General features: G+C 42.3%; 1 protein-coding gene across 1 annotated transcript in view; it reads left to right on the forward strand.

Moving 5' to 3' along the window:
* LRRC49 (leucine rich repeat containing 49) overlaps positions 1-15313 on the forward strand; it is a 172332-nt gene that overhangs the window by 100578 nt on the left and 56441 nt on the right. Inside the window, exons 8-9 of the mRNA XM_066589958.1 lie at positions 422-565; positions 8254-8315. Of these exons, the coding sequence (XP_066446055.1) occupies positions 422-565; positions 8254-8315 (206 nt within the window). The remainder of the gene's footprint in view (positions 1-421; positions 566-8253; positions 8316-15313) is intronic.

The following is a 15313-nucleotide window of genomic DNA, read 5'->3' on the forward strand; positions in this document are numbered from 1 at the left end:
CATCTTGCATGCGTATCTTTTGTGCATATAGTTACAGGGGTAAGTGACACGGCACGTTTAGGACATGCTAAGAGCTTACGTTTATGGTCTGAAGGAGGGGATGAAAACAAATTAGTCTACTACTATTTTATATCTCATCAAGGCTCTGTACACATTGGGCTTGGAAACCCCATTCAGAGCCTCCCTTGTAGATTCCATCATATTTGATAGAAATATTAGTGCAGCATGCAGCACTGTATTATTTCCCAGTAAAAGATGACAAATCCAATGGTCCCAGCGGTGTCCGTCATGTCATGGATCAATCACAGCTATGAATTTTGTTTGTTTGCTCCTGCGACGACACAGAGAAATAGAATTCCTAATGCAGCTGTGCACAGAGTCTTAGTTGCTCTAATTTGCTTGTTGTTCTGTTTCCTTGCAGATATCTAAAATAGAGAATATTGGTCATCTGGGAGACTTGCGTGTGTTAAACCTCGCTCGGAACCAAATATGTCAAGTGGAAAACTTAAATGGTTTAGACTCGCTGATAGAGCTAAACTTGAGGCACAACAACATCAGTACTGTGGTGAGACACATTACTAAATTATCCAGACAAAGTCATGTATAACAAATTAAAGGGGCTCACAAATACCAACTTGTAGTTCTCAACACCATCACATTCACTTACATTAGGTTGCAATATAGCAGGTCCATAGTGCAATTTTTTGGCCGCACGTTTCATGCCCAATGTTGCCATGTATCCTCAGCCTAAATATGGAGAAACAAGAAATTGTGCAAAAGTTGCAAACATTTGTTGATAAATATTTCAGTATGAAATATGCCACTAGTATTGTGCTATCTGAATTGCCACTTTTTGGATCTGTCTGCAATAATGTCAATTGCAAGTACATATGATCACGACTCTCGCAACATGCCACACCGCAAGGCGCCGTGAGCCACGTGCCCCCTGAGCCATCGGTTGAGGGCCACTGCTCAATTATTTGGACACCAAATGGACAATTATAGTGGCCAGTGTAAGGGTCCTTTTTACACAGCTTGATCTGACCTGTGTAATGAGCACCGATCAATGGTATTGGCTCATTTACCTGGCCTTCATACAGGCAGTTCCAGAATGTATAGGGGATGACCACTTGTACATACTAGTGGGTATGCCCCATGCAGTTTCATCATTGTCAGCAGCACACAAGGAAAAGTGCCAACAACAACAATGAGCTGCACCAAAGATGCGATCAGAAAATGATTGAGCATTTGGTCATTCATAGGCTGATTGAATGTAGCTTCACATCACCTGATGATCGAGCAAACAAACATTACTGCGAAACTTGTAAAAGGCCCTTTCAGTTTGATTTTTATTATGTGGTAATTACAGAACAACAATGATAGATAACCATATAAAACATCCAGCATCCTATATGGCAGCTTAGAACAGCGGTTGTTATAAAGTGTTACCTGAGTTCTGGGGTTTGGTTAGACCTGATATAAGAAATGGATAACCGCTGTCCATACACCCTGCTTGGGTCCATCCTCTGTCAGCGGAGAACACTGAGCTCCTTTGTGATCTGGGAGTAGAACTTTGCACACAGAACAGCTTTCTGTATTCCCCCAGTTAGAGTCCATTACTGGTCTAATAGCTGCTCCTTAAATATTCACACAGCGGCTTAGCTAACGAATCAGTCAGCAGGTTAATGCACCCTGTTACCTGAGATAGGAAATTAATGTGGTAGGAACATATCTTCTATTCTGTCAAAGTATGGCTATGTCTTTGGTTTATATAATATGAAAAAAAAGGTTTGGTACCATGTTAGCCAGAAGAGTAAATAGTGATTGTTCTCAGTAAGAGAAACCAAGTAATCTTGTAGATATGACACCTTTTAATGGCTAACAAAAATACATGATGTTACAGCAAGCTTTCACAAAAATGTTTGGTTTTATATCGGGGAAACAGGACAAAAACTGACAGCCAGGATGAGATCTCATCGCCACTCAATTGGAGAGGAAAACACGAAATTACCTGTGGCAAAACATTTTTGTTGTCACGGACATAACATAGAGCAGATGAGGGTTATCATGCTGAAAGGCAACTTCAAATCACAGCGTCACAAAAGAATTGGGGAGTATAAGTTTGTGGCCATGTTTGATTCCCTTAAGAATGGAATGAACCTCAGCCTGGGATTCTTGCATAAGTGGGAAATATGAAATGTCGGAAGGAGGTCAAGATGGGTGTCCTCTTCCCAGTCATTGTCTGTTTTTTGCTTTTCTCATAAAAGTTCAGAAATTGATTGTAAGAATGTTAATTGTAAGAATGCTGCCATCCAATAGGTGGTGCTGCAGAGCTAGTGTTACCATCCTCTTCCATGTGCAATTCAAGTAGAGATAAGAGACATCATAAAACTGTCACATTCCTCAGCTCAGTGGACTGATTAAGCATCTATCTCTTTGCTCAGATTGTGTACCCCTCCCCTCTGCATCTGCATGTTATAATTATGTGCCACCCAAACCAGTTTCATTTTAGCATGACGAAGGGTCGATTAGAACCTAAAAGCTCGCTGTAACATCATGTATTTTTGTTAGCCATTAAAAGGTATCATATCTATAAGATTACTTAGTTTCTCGTACTGAGAATCATAGAATGGTAGAGTTGGAAGAACAATCACACTTTGGTTTATGTGCAATAGGCCATAATCAACAAGGAAAAAAATATATAGAACTGATTTGGTAATAGGTGAAAAGTTAAAAGCAATATCTAATGGGACAGGAAAACCTAGAACATCGTTTTTAATTTCCACTGTCTTCAAGTGTTGGAGATTTCAGTGCGGCATGCGAACTTCAGCGGTGGGCACTGCAGGAACCAGGGAGCAGGTGAGTATACAAGATGCATTACCCGGCTCCCTGTCATGCCCCCTAACAGCACTATGACTTAGTTTAAGGTGCTTCAGGGACGTGATAGGTTCCCTTTAAGTTGGGGATTATTTTGAGAGTATGCAAGACCAGCAGGATTACTGGATGTTTGGTCATAGACGGGCAGAATGTTCTTAGAATGATACAATTCTTTACAGTGTTCTTTCTGTAACAGAAATGTGTTTTGCAATATACAACATTTGTAATGAGGACAACATTTCTACAAACCACAACCACCAATAAGGAAAATTCTTCTTTATTTTTCCTATAAAGGCATTGTCCTAATGTGGCCTAACAACTCTTTTAGTACATATTCCACATCTAGAACCCTGAAATGAGATATATTGACATCAAATAAAGACAGACTGATTTCACTTTCACGCTCTCCCCAAAGTCTGCCAGTGCCACAATAATGAATGTGAGCCTTATGTCTGAATCAATCAATGTAAAATCCTGTGTCTGACACATCGACGGCACAGAATCTGGTATTGAGGTCAGCAGGAGGCTTGATTTAGAATTCCTACATGTCTTTGGAGAACGATGACATGTACTATCTCCCCAATTCATTACACATATGCACATTCATGCATACGACTGCTTGTAAACATGGTATATCATTTATTTGGTGAAACACACAAGATAAAAATGTTACAACTAGAAGATAAAATTCTTTTCATTTATTAATGACCTTTTATTTTTAGTGCATCTTATCGTAAACTATAGCGATCCCCACAGCCGCTAGTACTAGATAGTTGTCCCTAGGACTAATGGCCATAAATAGGTTGGGTTTTGCCTATGCAATTCTATCGTTGAGCTTAGTGCCAACATACCTAGCCTACCACTATATTAACGGGGTTAATAACCATTCTAATTGTTGGCCCTCATGTAATACAGCACTAATACTTTGTTTTACAGTGCACCATTTTTTATTTTGTGATTCTACTAAATTTTAAAATGATGTGGTGTATGTTGGTACACTATATATACGTTATTACTATTAGTGATAGTATTAACAGGATATTCCATGCCTTTTTTTTTTCATTTATGTAGATGACCAATAGGTCATCAGTGGAAAACCCGGAGCTTGGATCCCTGCTAATTCACTGATTTCCTGGGCCGCAGTCAGCGCTAGAAGCAGACCATAGTGCAACTGTTCTGATTGGTATTGCAGCGCAGCTCCCATTGAATTCAATAGGAGCTACGCATGCAATACCAACGCAGGCCACTGGACTATGGTCAGCTCTTTCTGCTTGCTGCACTCACCGCAGTAACAGTGGCCCCAGAAATCAGCTGATTGGTGGCGATCTGAGTGGCAGGTTTACTTGTCAATGATCAATAAAAAGTATTTTAAAAGTCCCAGAATACCCCTTTAGGCTGCATTCCCACGAACGTATATCGGCTTGGTTTTCACGCCGAGCTGATATACGTCGTTCTCCTGTGCAGGGGGGGGGGGATGGAAGAGCCAGGAGCAAGAACTGAGCTCCCGTCCCCTCTCTGCCTCCTCTCCGCCCCTCTGCACTATTTGCAATGAAAGGAGGCGGGACAAGGTGGGGCTAAGTGGCAAGAATTAGCCCCGCCCCGTTCCACCTCTCCCCATTGCAAATAGTGCAGAGGGGCGGAGAGGAGGCAGAGAGGGGGCGGGAGCTCAGTTCCTGCTCCTGGCTCTTCCATCCGCCTCCCCTGCAGATGAGGACGACGTATATCGGCTCGGCGTGAAAACCGAGCCGATATACGTTCGTGTGAATGCAGCCTTAATATTATGAAGCGTGGTTATGGGACCCGGTTTTATTTAGCAAAACACTTCAATAGAGATGAGCGAACGTACTCGGTAAGGCCGATTTCGCAATCGACCACCGCGATTTTCGAGTACTTCACTACTCGGGTGAAAAGTACTCGGGGGCGCTGTGGGGCGGGGCGTGGTGTGGTGGAGCAGGGGGTAGCAGCGTGGAACAGGGGGGAGCCCTCTCTCTCTCCCTCTCCCCCCCACTCCCCTCTGCAACCCCCCGCTCACCCACAGCGCCTCCGAGTAATTTTCACCCGAGTAGTGAAGTACTCGAAAATCGCGGTGCTCGATTGCGAAATCGGCCTTACCGAGTACGTTCGCTCATCTCTACACTTCAACTATTTATTTCAGAACTAAAATGTTATTGAGCACTAAGCTCAATTCATAGCAGAATTCTTTCCAGTGATACATTTTTCATACACCACCACAATGGTTCTGAAACCAAATCACCAATATGTGACTGAAGGGTAGACTTCGAGTTTTACTTCAGGAAGCTTATCAAAAATATTGCATTAAAAGGGTTTTACAGGTTATTTTTATCGGTCTGTTCTGTTCCTGAGTGTTACCAGAGATTTGCATCCTGAGATAAACCCTCTGGATTTACAATCGTGAAGGCTTCTCCTTATTGGAGACTTTGCCAATGATATGCCGACCTCCTTGAGAGCGTTCTTCACTCGGCTAGATATTGCTGAAGGGGTTTTCTTTACTAAGGAATCAATTCTGCAGTCTTCCACTGGTGCAGGTGCTGCTGAGCTTTCCAGGGCTTTCCTCCTTATGAAGACTGTACCAGATTATTGATTTGGCTGCTTAACATTGCGTATGGGCTGCGGGTGCAAGCATCATCGCTAAACAACGTCTCGGGAAATACAAAAAACAAACTACTGCGTAGGACTGCCAGCGAGCCGCCGCAGTCATTCGTAAACAGTGGAAACGGGTACACAGGGTCACTGGCCAGGCTCACAGCAGCCCAGCCTGAGAGTTCGAAGAACATCTATCTAATCTGAATTCAACACTTGAAATGAACTCCAAAACTTATATCTGCTGAGTTTATGACATAATGAGCTAGTAGCCGCAGTGGACCATGAACCCGCGTATTAGTCAATTAGCTCATGACTGTACCTTTAAAAATAGAGGGGCTACATAATAGATGGCTTTATTCCTAAACAGTTAACATTTTTTAAACCACTAAATTAGAGCTGAAAGGCTACAATTCAATCACATAGTGATGCCTTTGTTTAAGGTTCATGGTGGTGGTGTACAGAGGTGAATTATGACAGCTGTGTCACTGCCCAAATACTACTTTATAGTGTGCGTGTATATATATGTATATATATATATATATATATGTGTGTGTGTATGTATATGTATGTGTATATATATATATATATATATACACTACCGTTCAAAAGTTTGGGGTCACCCAAACAATTTTGTGTTTTCCATGAAAAGTCACACTTATTCACCACCATGCGTTGTGAAATGAATAGAAAATAGAGTCAAGACATTGACAAGGTTAGAAATAATGATTTGTATTTGAAATAACATTGTTTTTACATCAAACTTTGCTTTCGTCAAAGAATCCTCCTTTTGCAGCAATTACAGCATTGCACACCTTTGACATTCTAGCTGTTAATTTGTTGAGGTAAGCTTGAGAAATTGCACCCCACGCTTCTAGAAGCATCTCCCACAAGTTGGATTGGTTGGATGGGCACTTCTGGCGTACCATACGGTCAAGCTGCTCCCACAACAGCTCAATGGGGTTCAGATCTGGTGACTGCTCTGGCCACTCCATTACCGATAGAATACCAGCTGCCTGCTTCTGCTGTAAATAGTTCTTGCACAATTTGGAGGTTTGTTTAGGGTCATTGTCCTGTTGTAGGATGAAATTGGTTCCAATCAAGCGCTGTCCACTGGGTATGGCATGGCGTTGCAAAATGGAGTGATAGCCTTCCTTATTCAGAATCCCTTTTACCCTGTACAAATCTCCCACCTTACCAGCACCAAAGCAACCCCAGACCATCACATTACCTCCACCATGCTTAACAGATGGCGTCAGGCATTCTTCCAGCATCTTTTCATTTGTTCTGCGTCTCACAAACGTTCTTCTTTGTGATCCAAACACCTCAAACTTGGATTCATCCGTCCACAACACTTTTTTCCAGTCTTCCTCTGTCCAATGTCTGTGTTCTTTTGCCCATCTTAATCTTTTTCTTTTATTGGCCAGTCTCAGATATGGCTTTTTCTTTGCCACTCTGCCCTGAAGCCCAAAATCCCGCAGCCGCCTCTTCACTGTAGATGTTGACACTGGTGTTTTGCGGGTACTATTTAATGAAGATGCCAGTTGGGTACCTGTGAGGCGTCTGTTTCTTAAACTAGAGACTCTAATGTGCTTATCTTCTTGCTTAGTTGTGCAACGCGGCCTCCCACTTCTTTTTCCACTCTGGTTAGAGCCTGTTTGTGCTGTCCTCTGAAGGGAGTAGTACACACCGTTGTAGGAAATCTTCAATTTCTTAGCAATTTCTCGCATGGAATAGCCTTCATTTCTAAGAACAAGAATAGACTGTCGCGTTTCAGATGACAGTTCTCTTTTTCTGGCCATTTTGAGCGTTTAATTGACCCCACAAATGTGATGCTCCAGAAACTCAATCTGCTCACAGGAAGGTCAGTTTTGTAGCTTCTGTAACGAGCTAGACTGTTTTCAGATGCGTGAACATGATTGCACAAGGGTTTTCTAATCATCAATTAGCCTTCTGAGCCAATGAGCAAACACATTGTACCATTAGAACACTGGAGTGATAGTTGCTGGAAATGGGCCTCTATTCACCTTTGTAGATTTTGCACAAAAAACCACGCATTTGCAGCTAGAATAGTCATTTACCACATTAGCAATGTATAGAGTGCATTTGTTTAAAGTTAGGACTAGTTTAAAGTTATCTTCATTGAAAAGTACAGTGCTTTTCCTTCAAAAATAAGGACATTTCAATGTGACCCCAAACTTTTGAACGGTAGTGTATATATATATATATATATATATAAAACCTCAGAGAGCTTTTAGACTGCCAGATACACATGCCATGTGCCATATGTTGAAGGAATCATGAAATATAAATGATGTATTTGTCCGTGGTATACTCATGCGTGAATTATTGACCTTGTGAAGCTTCTAATAAAGAGCTGGAAACAATAAAACAATAGGTTGTTGTATCCGGTGCAATCTGTGCCTGCAGCCTACGGAGGCTGTGCCCAGTCAGGACCACGCTGCAAAATCCAATTTGCTGCTCTGCAGCTAATCGCAGTCGTCTTGCCAGTGTGCAGTTGAATTGCTGAGCCAGCACGTTGGCCAGAGCAAGCAGGGACCTCGCTTCCCCACCCATCATCCCTCTGCTGTGCACCTTGCCTATGTAGCTGGCTCTGCAGAATCCCTCTGTATCCACATAGCCACGCCAGCGAGGCTTAACCCTCCTCTGTAATCAATGCTGCAGCAGGACCACAACCATTAGCAGAGCCAGGCAGATGTTACCGTGCTACGTCACATAATCCCACTGATGTAGTCACTCTGTGCTTCCTTCTAGAGAGATGTGGATACTTTGCCCAGCCTTCAGCTCCTTTATCTCAGCTTTAACAACATATCAAGGTAAGCTTCCTATGCCTTTGATGTCTTGATGCAGTGTGAATGCTGTGTGATGTAGGAGGAGAGGGACCAGGGATGTCCTTGGTGCACCGCACAGTGCGTATACAGCCCACAGACAAGACTAGATGGCCTTGGGCTTATAAAGGGAGCTGCCACACCTTCCTCTACTGCATTCAGTTACAGAGCGAAGACAATATCAACTCTTGCTTTCTTAATCCCCTTCTTTGTCGTTGTTGTAAAGGGTTAATTGCATACATCATGAAGCCTGTGGAGCATGCCGGAGATTGTAGGCCTCTGGGATTACTAGAAGTTTGGCTGCAGTCAGTCTTGTGCACATAGTTGGGTCACTAATACATAAAGTAAGACATGCCGGGCACCGCAGGTGAATTCATCACGGCTAAAGAAACTTCTGTGTTTTGGATCTTTATAGAAGATGCAATTTTTGATTTGCAGTCCTCTTCACATTGCTTCATTTACACGTGATTTAATCTTAGTAATTAGCTAGTGCAATGTCTTCTAGCTAGCAGGCCACAGGCATTTTGCATGCAGATTCTGGCTATCCAACCCAGATATTTGAGCTTTGGTGTGACTGTCCTGGAATGCAACAGTTTGGGATCCTTTCTGGTCTTCTTGCCTCCTGTGCCGATCACAGCCTGCAAATATTGGTGCACAAACAGATGGACACTTCTGTGTGTCTGGCTGTATTATGGCTAATTCTCAAAGGAATGGACAAACTTTTTTTTCTTCACTTGCACTGAAAATTTAGGCTGGAATGCCACAGGAACCAAAGCCAAGAGTGGATTCAGCAAGAAGTAGAACGATGCGTTCAGACGGCGGAATCTGAGGACTATTGTTTTGTGTGAATTCTGCCTCTAAACACAGCGGCCGAATTCTGCAGCCAAGTCATGAATTCTTGCTGCGGATGCTCACGCAGATTTAGCCGCGGACGATGTCAATGGAGGCGTGCCCACATATAATTAACACTGCGTATGGGCTGTGGGTACCCGCATCATCCCTAAGAGACGCCATGGGAAGTACAAACAAAAAAACTGTACTGCGCATGACCATCGGACCACATGTTTGTACAACTAAAATGTACTTTCCCCCACTCCTGTGTGAATCTGTGTGCGTATATGCGCAGGGAATACGTAGGTTTTCTGCGTATGTTGTGCGCAGTTACGCCAGCCCATTGCTTTCATTGGGCTCTTGCGGTGTGCAAATGCTCACGAGAGGTCATGAAGCGTATTTTTTCACACAATCGTGTGAAAAAATAAGTTCATCTGAATGAACCCATTGAAATGGCGAATCGCTGAACATTCCCCCGCAGCATATGTTACTAGGCTTTCATGTTTGAGGCTCCGGCATTACAACTAGACATTTCTTCGGTTCCCCGGAGGCCGCTGTCTGCTATCCCTGTCAGATGGTATGAAATCAGCAGATATTGAGGCATCATTAATTCCTGGCACTAAGGACTCTTCTGAAATGATGCCTAGTAAGTTCTGACGGGGCATGAGCACAGAGTTGTCTCCTCTGATGACCTAATCCTGCAGTACCACATGCTGATAGTTCCGTAGTGGATCTGCTGGCATTCTCTGGATATTATATACAGGCAAACCTCCAGCTTCATTGGTAATCTGTCTGAAAGCAATCGGCCAAACCTGAAACCAATGAAACTTTAGGTAATTATTTCCATAGGAATCAATGTAAATCCAATTAATTTGTTCTAGGCACCAAACCACATTTAGTAGAGAAGAAATCGTTTTTTTAATACCAAAAAAGCAGCCTAATGTTGAGCTTTGTGTTATCTCTGGTGTTACATAGGACTGCAGTTCACATCTACTGCATTATCTGTCCTAAGAGTTATCACTGTGTTATTTGTGGTGTTACATAGGACTGCAGGTGACATCATTATCTGTCCTAAGAGTTATCACTGTGTTATCTGTGGTGTTACATAGGACTGCAGGTGACATCATTATCTGTCCTAAGAGTTATCAAAGTGTTATCTGTGGTGTTACATAGGACTGTAGGTGGCATCATTATACGTCCTAAGAGTTATCACTGTGTTATCTGTGGTGTTACATAGGACTGCAGGTGACATCATTATCTGTCCTAAGAGTTATCACTGTGTTATCTGTGGTGTTACATAGGGCTGCAGGTGGCATAATTATCCATCTTAAAAGTTATCACTGTGATGTTACATAGGACTGTAGGTGACATCATTATACGTCCTAAGAGTTATCACTGTCTTATCTGTGGTGTTACATAGGACTACAGGTGGCATCAATACTCACCTTTCAGGTGCTGTTAGGGTCCCCACCACTACTTTCGGAGCTTCTGGCCGGCAGCCAGTCGCTTGTCAAGCCTGCAAAGCATCTATTTCTCGTGACGGGAATTGAATTCCCCGCCTCCCAGCAAGAGATTGCTCTGATTGGCTGAATTGGCTGAGTGACAGTCCTCTCAGCCAATCACAGCCAGCCGGCGAAGCTAGAAGCAGCCGGTGAAACTGGAGGCAAAATTCTGGTTTAAAAAATCAGCGAAACTGGAAATCGGCGAAACTAGAGGACAACAAAACTAGAGGTTTGACAGTACTTTTATAATCCTGAATGTATATCCTGAATATCACATTAGTAGAGTCCGGATTTATTTATTGGGAGAACAGAAAAATAGGAATAAACACGTTACATTATATCATGCCAGTGCCCTATTTTATGTGCTGCAAAAATTCCTGCCTATATTATGGGATATCAGCAGATTTGATTGCATTAATTATCACTCCTTGTCGGCAACTACTTTTTTTTTTCTTTTTTTTTAACATCCGGTGACATTCTCTCTGTGGCGTACAGGAGTCATTGGTTTGGTATTTTAAAGCAACCCTCCAGTTTTGGGTCAAAATTCCATCCCAGGAGAAGAGGAGGGTATGTTACTTGCAGTTGTTCTGCTCTGCCGCCTCTCCGATTCACCATTTCTGGGCCCCGTTTTTGGCCGTCCAAGACGGCTGCAACAATTTTCTACCTATCTAATACATACTGTTCACGGGTCTTTGATTGACAAGTGTTGATCATATGATCAGCCATTCAGAAAGCAGGTTTAGTACATTGCATGTTTAACACTACCAATATACTGCAAGAATTAGGTAGCCTGATGATTGCATCGGCCATTTTGAAAGGCTGAAAACTTGACCTGGAACCAGCGGATTGAAGGGACAGCAGAGAATGACAGCTGCAATTAATACCGTATGCAACCGTCCCCTTCCAGTCTCAGGACAGAATTCTGTCTGAAAGCCGGAGGGTCGCTTCAAACAATTGTTACTAGACCTTTTGCATATCCAGGGTTCCTCTTTGTTGAGGCTCATGTAGCTCAGTATATGTGTGGCAAGGTCCTAATCATTTTTCTTAACTGAAGGTTTAATTGCTTGTAATATATCATATAACATTGATGTAATAATGTTGGCGTTCCATACACTGATGTCCTGGGGAGTTTATCCAAAACATTAAGGTAGAGCTGCAGTATAAAGTATAGGGGAAGAGAGTAGCTGTATAGGCTTCTAATGAAGTGAATTTCAGACTTGAATTGTACAATCCAACTAAGCTGTAATAACATTTTTAATTTGTTTCTTGACAACCATTATACATTGAGACTGTAACTCCATGGAAAACTTGTTGTTGGTTCCAAAGCCCCAAAGTGTCATCCGAAGATAAGAAAATAAGGAGCAATAAAGAAAAATAGGCAGATAACCAATACCGATAAGGCACGTCATTACATATAAAAGTCAGAAGTAGCTGCTGGAAACTGAAGAAGCTGCTGTTCTCAATATAGAAAGTGATTTACAGGGCCGTATACCGCACACACAGTGAACTGGAAGCATAAACGGATCCATCCTCACCCGTTGCCCAAAGGAGCAGCTCGTCCTGCCACAGGTAGAGAGCGTTGCAGGACACCCTGTACTGTAGAGAGGTGCTACTAGACAGCCAATCAGTGCCTGCTCTTCAGTAATGCTGCAGTCTTATCAGTGCCAATCCTGATTGAGTGCATCTTCCTCTTAGGCGGGCCTCACACAACCGTATGCGTAAAACCCTGCATGCGTCACACAGGGTTTTACCACTGTGGAGCCGGCAGTCAGTGGTCTATCGCCGTGTATGGCAGCGATATTGTACTACGCATGACAGTGTAAGTGACGCACACTGTTTATATGCTGCCCATACGCAGTTTAACTGAATATGGACGGAGTTGATTACGTGCCCAAAGAGAACTATGGACACTCTCACGCATGATAGGCAGCAAAATAGAACATGCTGCTTACTTTTTCGTGCTCGCATATTACACAATGCATACATGTGAATACATCAGCGTAATGCAATCTATTTGATTGACTGCAAATTACTGCGTATCACATGTGTAATACGCAGTAAACTTATGTTCGTGTAAGCCCAGTCTTATTCACATGTGCGGTAGATCCGGAATTTCGGTCATATTGTATCTTGATTTTGGTTTTAAGTTAAGCCCTATTTACACACAACGATTAACGATCAAAATTTGCTTGAACTATGTATTTTGAGCGATAATCGTTGCATGTAAATGCTACCATCATTTGCTTTCCATCCAAACAATGATTTTTAATTGAGTTTAAAATCCATTGTTTGACCGGAGAGCTGATAACAGGGACTGCACGCTGTGATTCTCCACGGGAGCGCTGATAACATTGTATTCAGCTGCAGTCCCACTGCAGAACAAAGGGGCTGTATGCAGATAACAGACCACCAACAAAGGGAGGCTCATTTACATGCAAATGAAGCTAATAAGCTACTAATGGGCATTAGTGCCCATTAGCAGCTTATGCAAGACGATTGCTCAAACTGTCAATCATCCTATCTTTTGAAAGAATTTTTAGAGATCATCTTTGCGTGTAAATGGGGCTTTACCAGATCTTCCGGAAAAAACAATGTATGTTGAAAACATAAGGCCAGTGTAAAGCCTCTTTTGCATGGTAAATAATTGTGCAGATTGCTCGTTAGGTCTTTCACTGTATGCGTGCAGACTGCTCAATCTATCACAAATGAATCACTGATTGGATCTTTTATGCAAACTATAACATCATCATTGATCTGCTGCTGCATCGTTCAGTTTAGAAGAGTGGAGGAGGTGGCAGCATAAAATGATGCAGAAAATTATGTCATACAAAGGAACATGTTTATTGTGTCCAAGTTAAGATAGGCAACGTTTCGACCTATAATTAGGTCTTTTTGAAGCCAAATAACATAAGGATCAGGTTTAATTATAGGTCGAAACGTTGCCTATCTTAACTTGGACACAATAAACATGTTCCTTTGTATGACATAATTTTCTGCATCATTGTATGCTGCCACCTCCTCCACTCTTCTACTTTGCATGTTCTATGGGGCTTAGGTCCATAGCCCCTAGGGTGGCTTTGCATTTATTGCTGACGCTTAAGTCTTGGAAATAATTTTTTTCCTCCCCCCCGAGTGGATTTTTATCCCGCGGGTTGTCTTTGCGAGTGCTGTGGTCTTCTCTATTCTACAGCATCGTTCAGTTTAACCCCTTAAGGACCAGGTTGTTTTGTACCTTAAGGACCAGACACTTTTTAGGGATTTTACCCATGTGGCGGTTTTACTGCTCTATTTTTTTTCCTTTAGCTACCAAAATTATTTTTGCTGCGTTTTTTTTTCCGTGACATATAGGACTATTTTTTTAATATCTTTTTCACTGACTTTTTTTCCCGTTTTTTAGTTTTATTGGGGGTAAAATGCTAAAAAAAAAAGATTTTTTTAACATTTATAGTTTTTTTAAAAATTATTTTTATATTTACACTAAAATAAAATATGGAAATGGGTTCCTCTATTTATTTCGGACGTTTTGATATATAGTATGTACGGTTTTGGTTTATAGGGCGCATACGGTGACGGTTTTTGTTGGCGTCTTCTTTGTGTTATTCCCTTTTTTATGTATGTTTTGTTGTTTTATTCTGTTGTTTTGTTTTACTTATGTATGGAATTGTGTTTTTTACTATCTGTGTCCCCCATGACGTCATATAAGACCTCTGGGGGACACTCTCACTTTTTTTTTTTTTTAAACTTTATTTGACATTTTCCCACTGTAGCTGGGCAGTCCATAGGACCCTCAGTTACAGGGGAAAGCAACCCCTGTGGTGACATTAGTCACCTGCAGAGCTGCCAGGGTCTAAGTCTGACCCTCCAGCTCTGCAGTAGCAGGGAATCCCGGGAGGTCACATGACCCCCCGAGGCTCCCGATGTGAAAGTACTTCTTACTTTCACTTTGCCCCGACAGTGCTCATTGTGCACTGTATATCGGGGAAGCAGAAGGCAGGAAGGGTTAAAAACCCCTCCTGCCTTCTGCTCCAGGTTATCAGCTGTCACTAACAGCTGATAACCCGTTCCTGCCTCTGACTGATTGCAGAGGCAGGAGGCTTAGAGCACCGCTGTATTTTTACGATCGGTGGTCCTTTAAGCCCAGCACCAGCCGCCGTATATATACAGTGGCTGGTCGTAAATGGGTTAAACAGGCAGTCATGCATCTATGAACGACTGCCTCTCTACTGTAAATGGCAGCGGGCGAGCAGGAATGATCCCCTATCTGTTCCATTTAAAGTCCAGTTTAAAGCCCACCACTAGAAGACATATTAGAAGGAGATGAACTCGTGGAGTTGGTATAGGTAATGAGATATGAAGGGAAAAACAGTAATAAAATCCTCATAGGAGTTTTCTATAGGCCACCAAAAATCTATTGCTGAGGCCAAATGGATGAAGTGGCAAATCACAATGAGGTAATTATTATTATGGAAGACTTTAACTATCTGGGTATATAAGTTGGAGACTGAAACCTGGAGATCTCATGAAGGTAACACATTTTGGACACAAAGGTAACATTATGGACTTAATATTAACCAGTAGACCTGACAAAATAACAATGGTGCAGGCTGGGGGGCACCTGAGAAATAGTGATTGTATTATAATAAATCTCCACTT

Source organism: Eleutherodactylus coqui, chromosome 2 (genome assembly GCF_035609145.1).
Source record: "Eleutherodactylus coqui strain aEleCoq1 chromosome 2, aEleCoq1.hap1, whole genome shotgun sequence".
In the NCBI taxonomy this organism is placed as follows: Eukaryota; Metazoa; Chordata; class Amphibia; order Anura; family Eleutherodactylidae; genus Eleutherodactylus; species Eleutherodactylus coqui.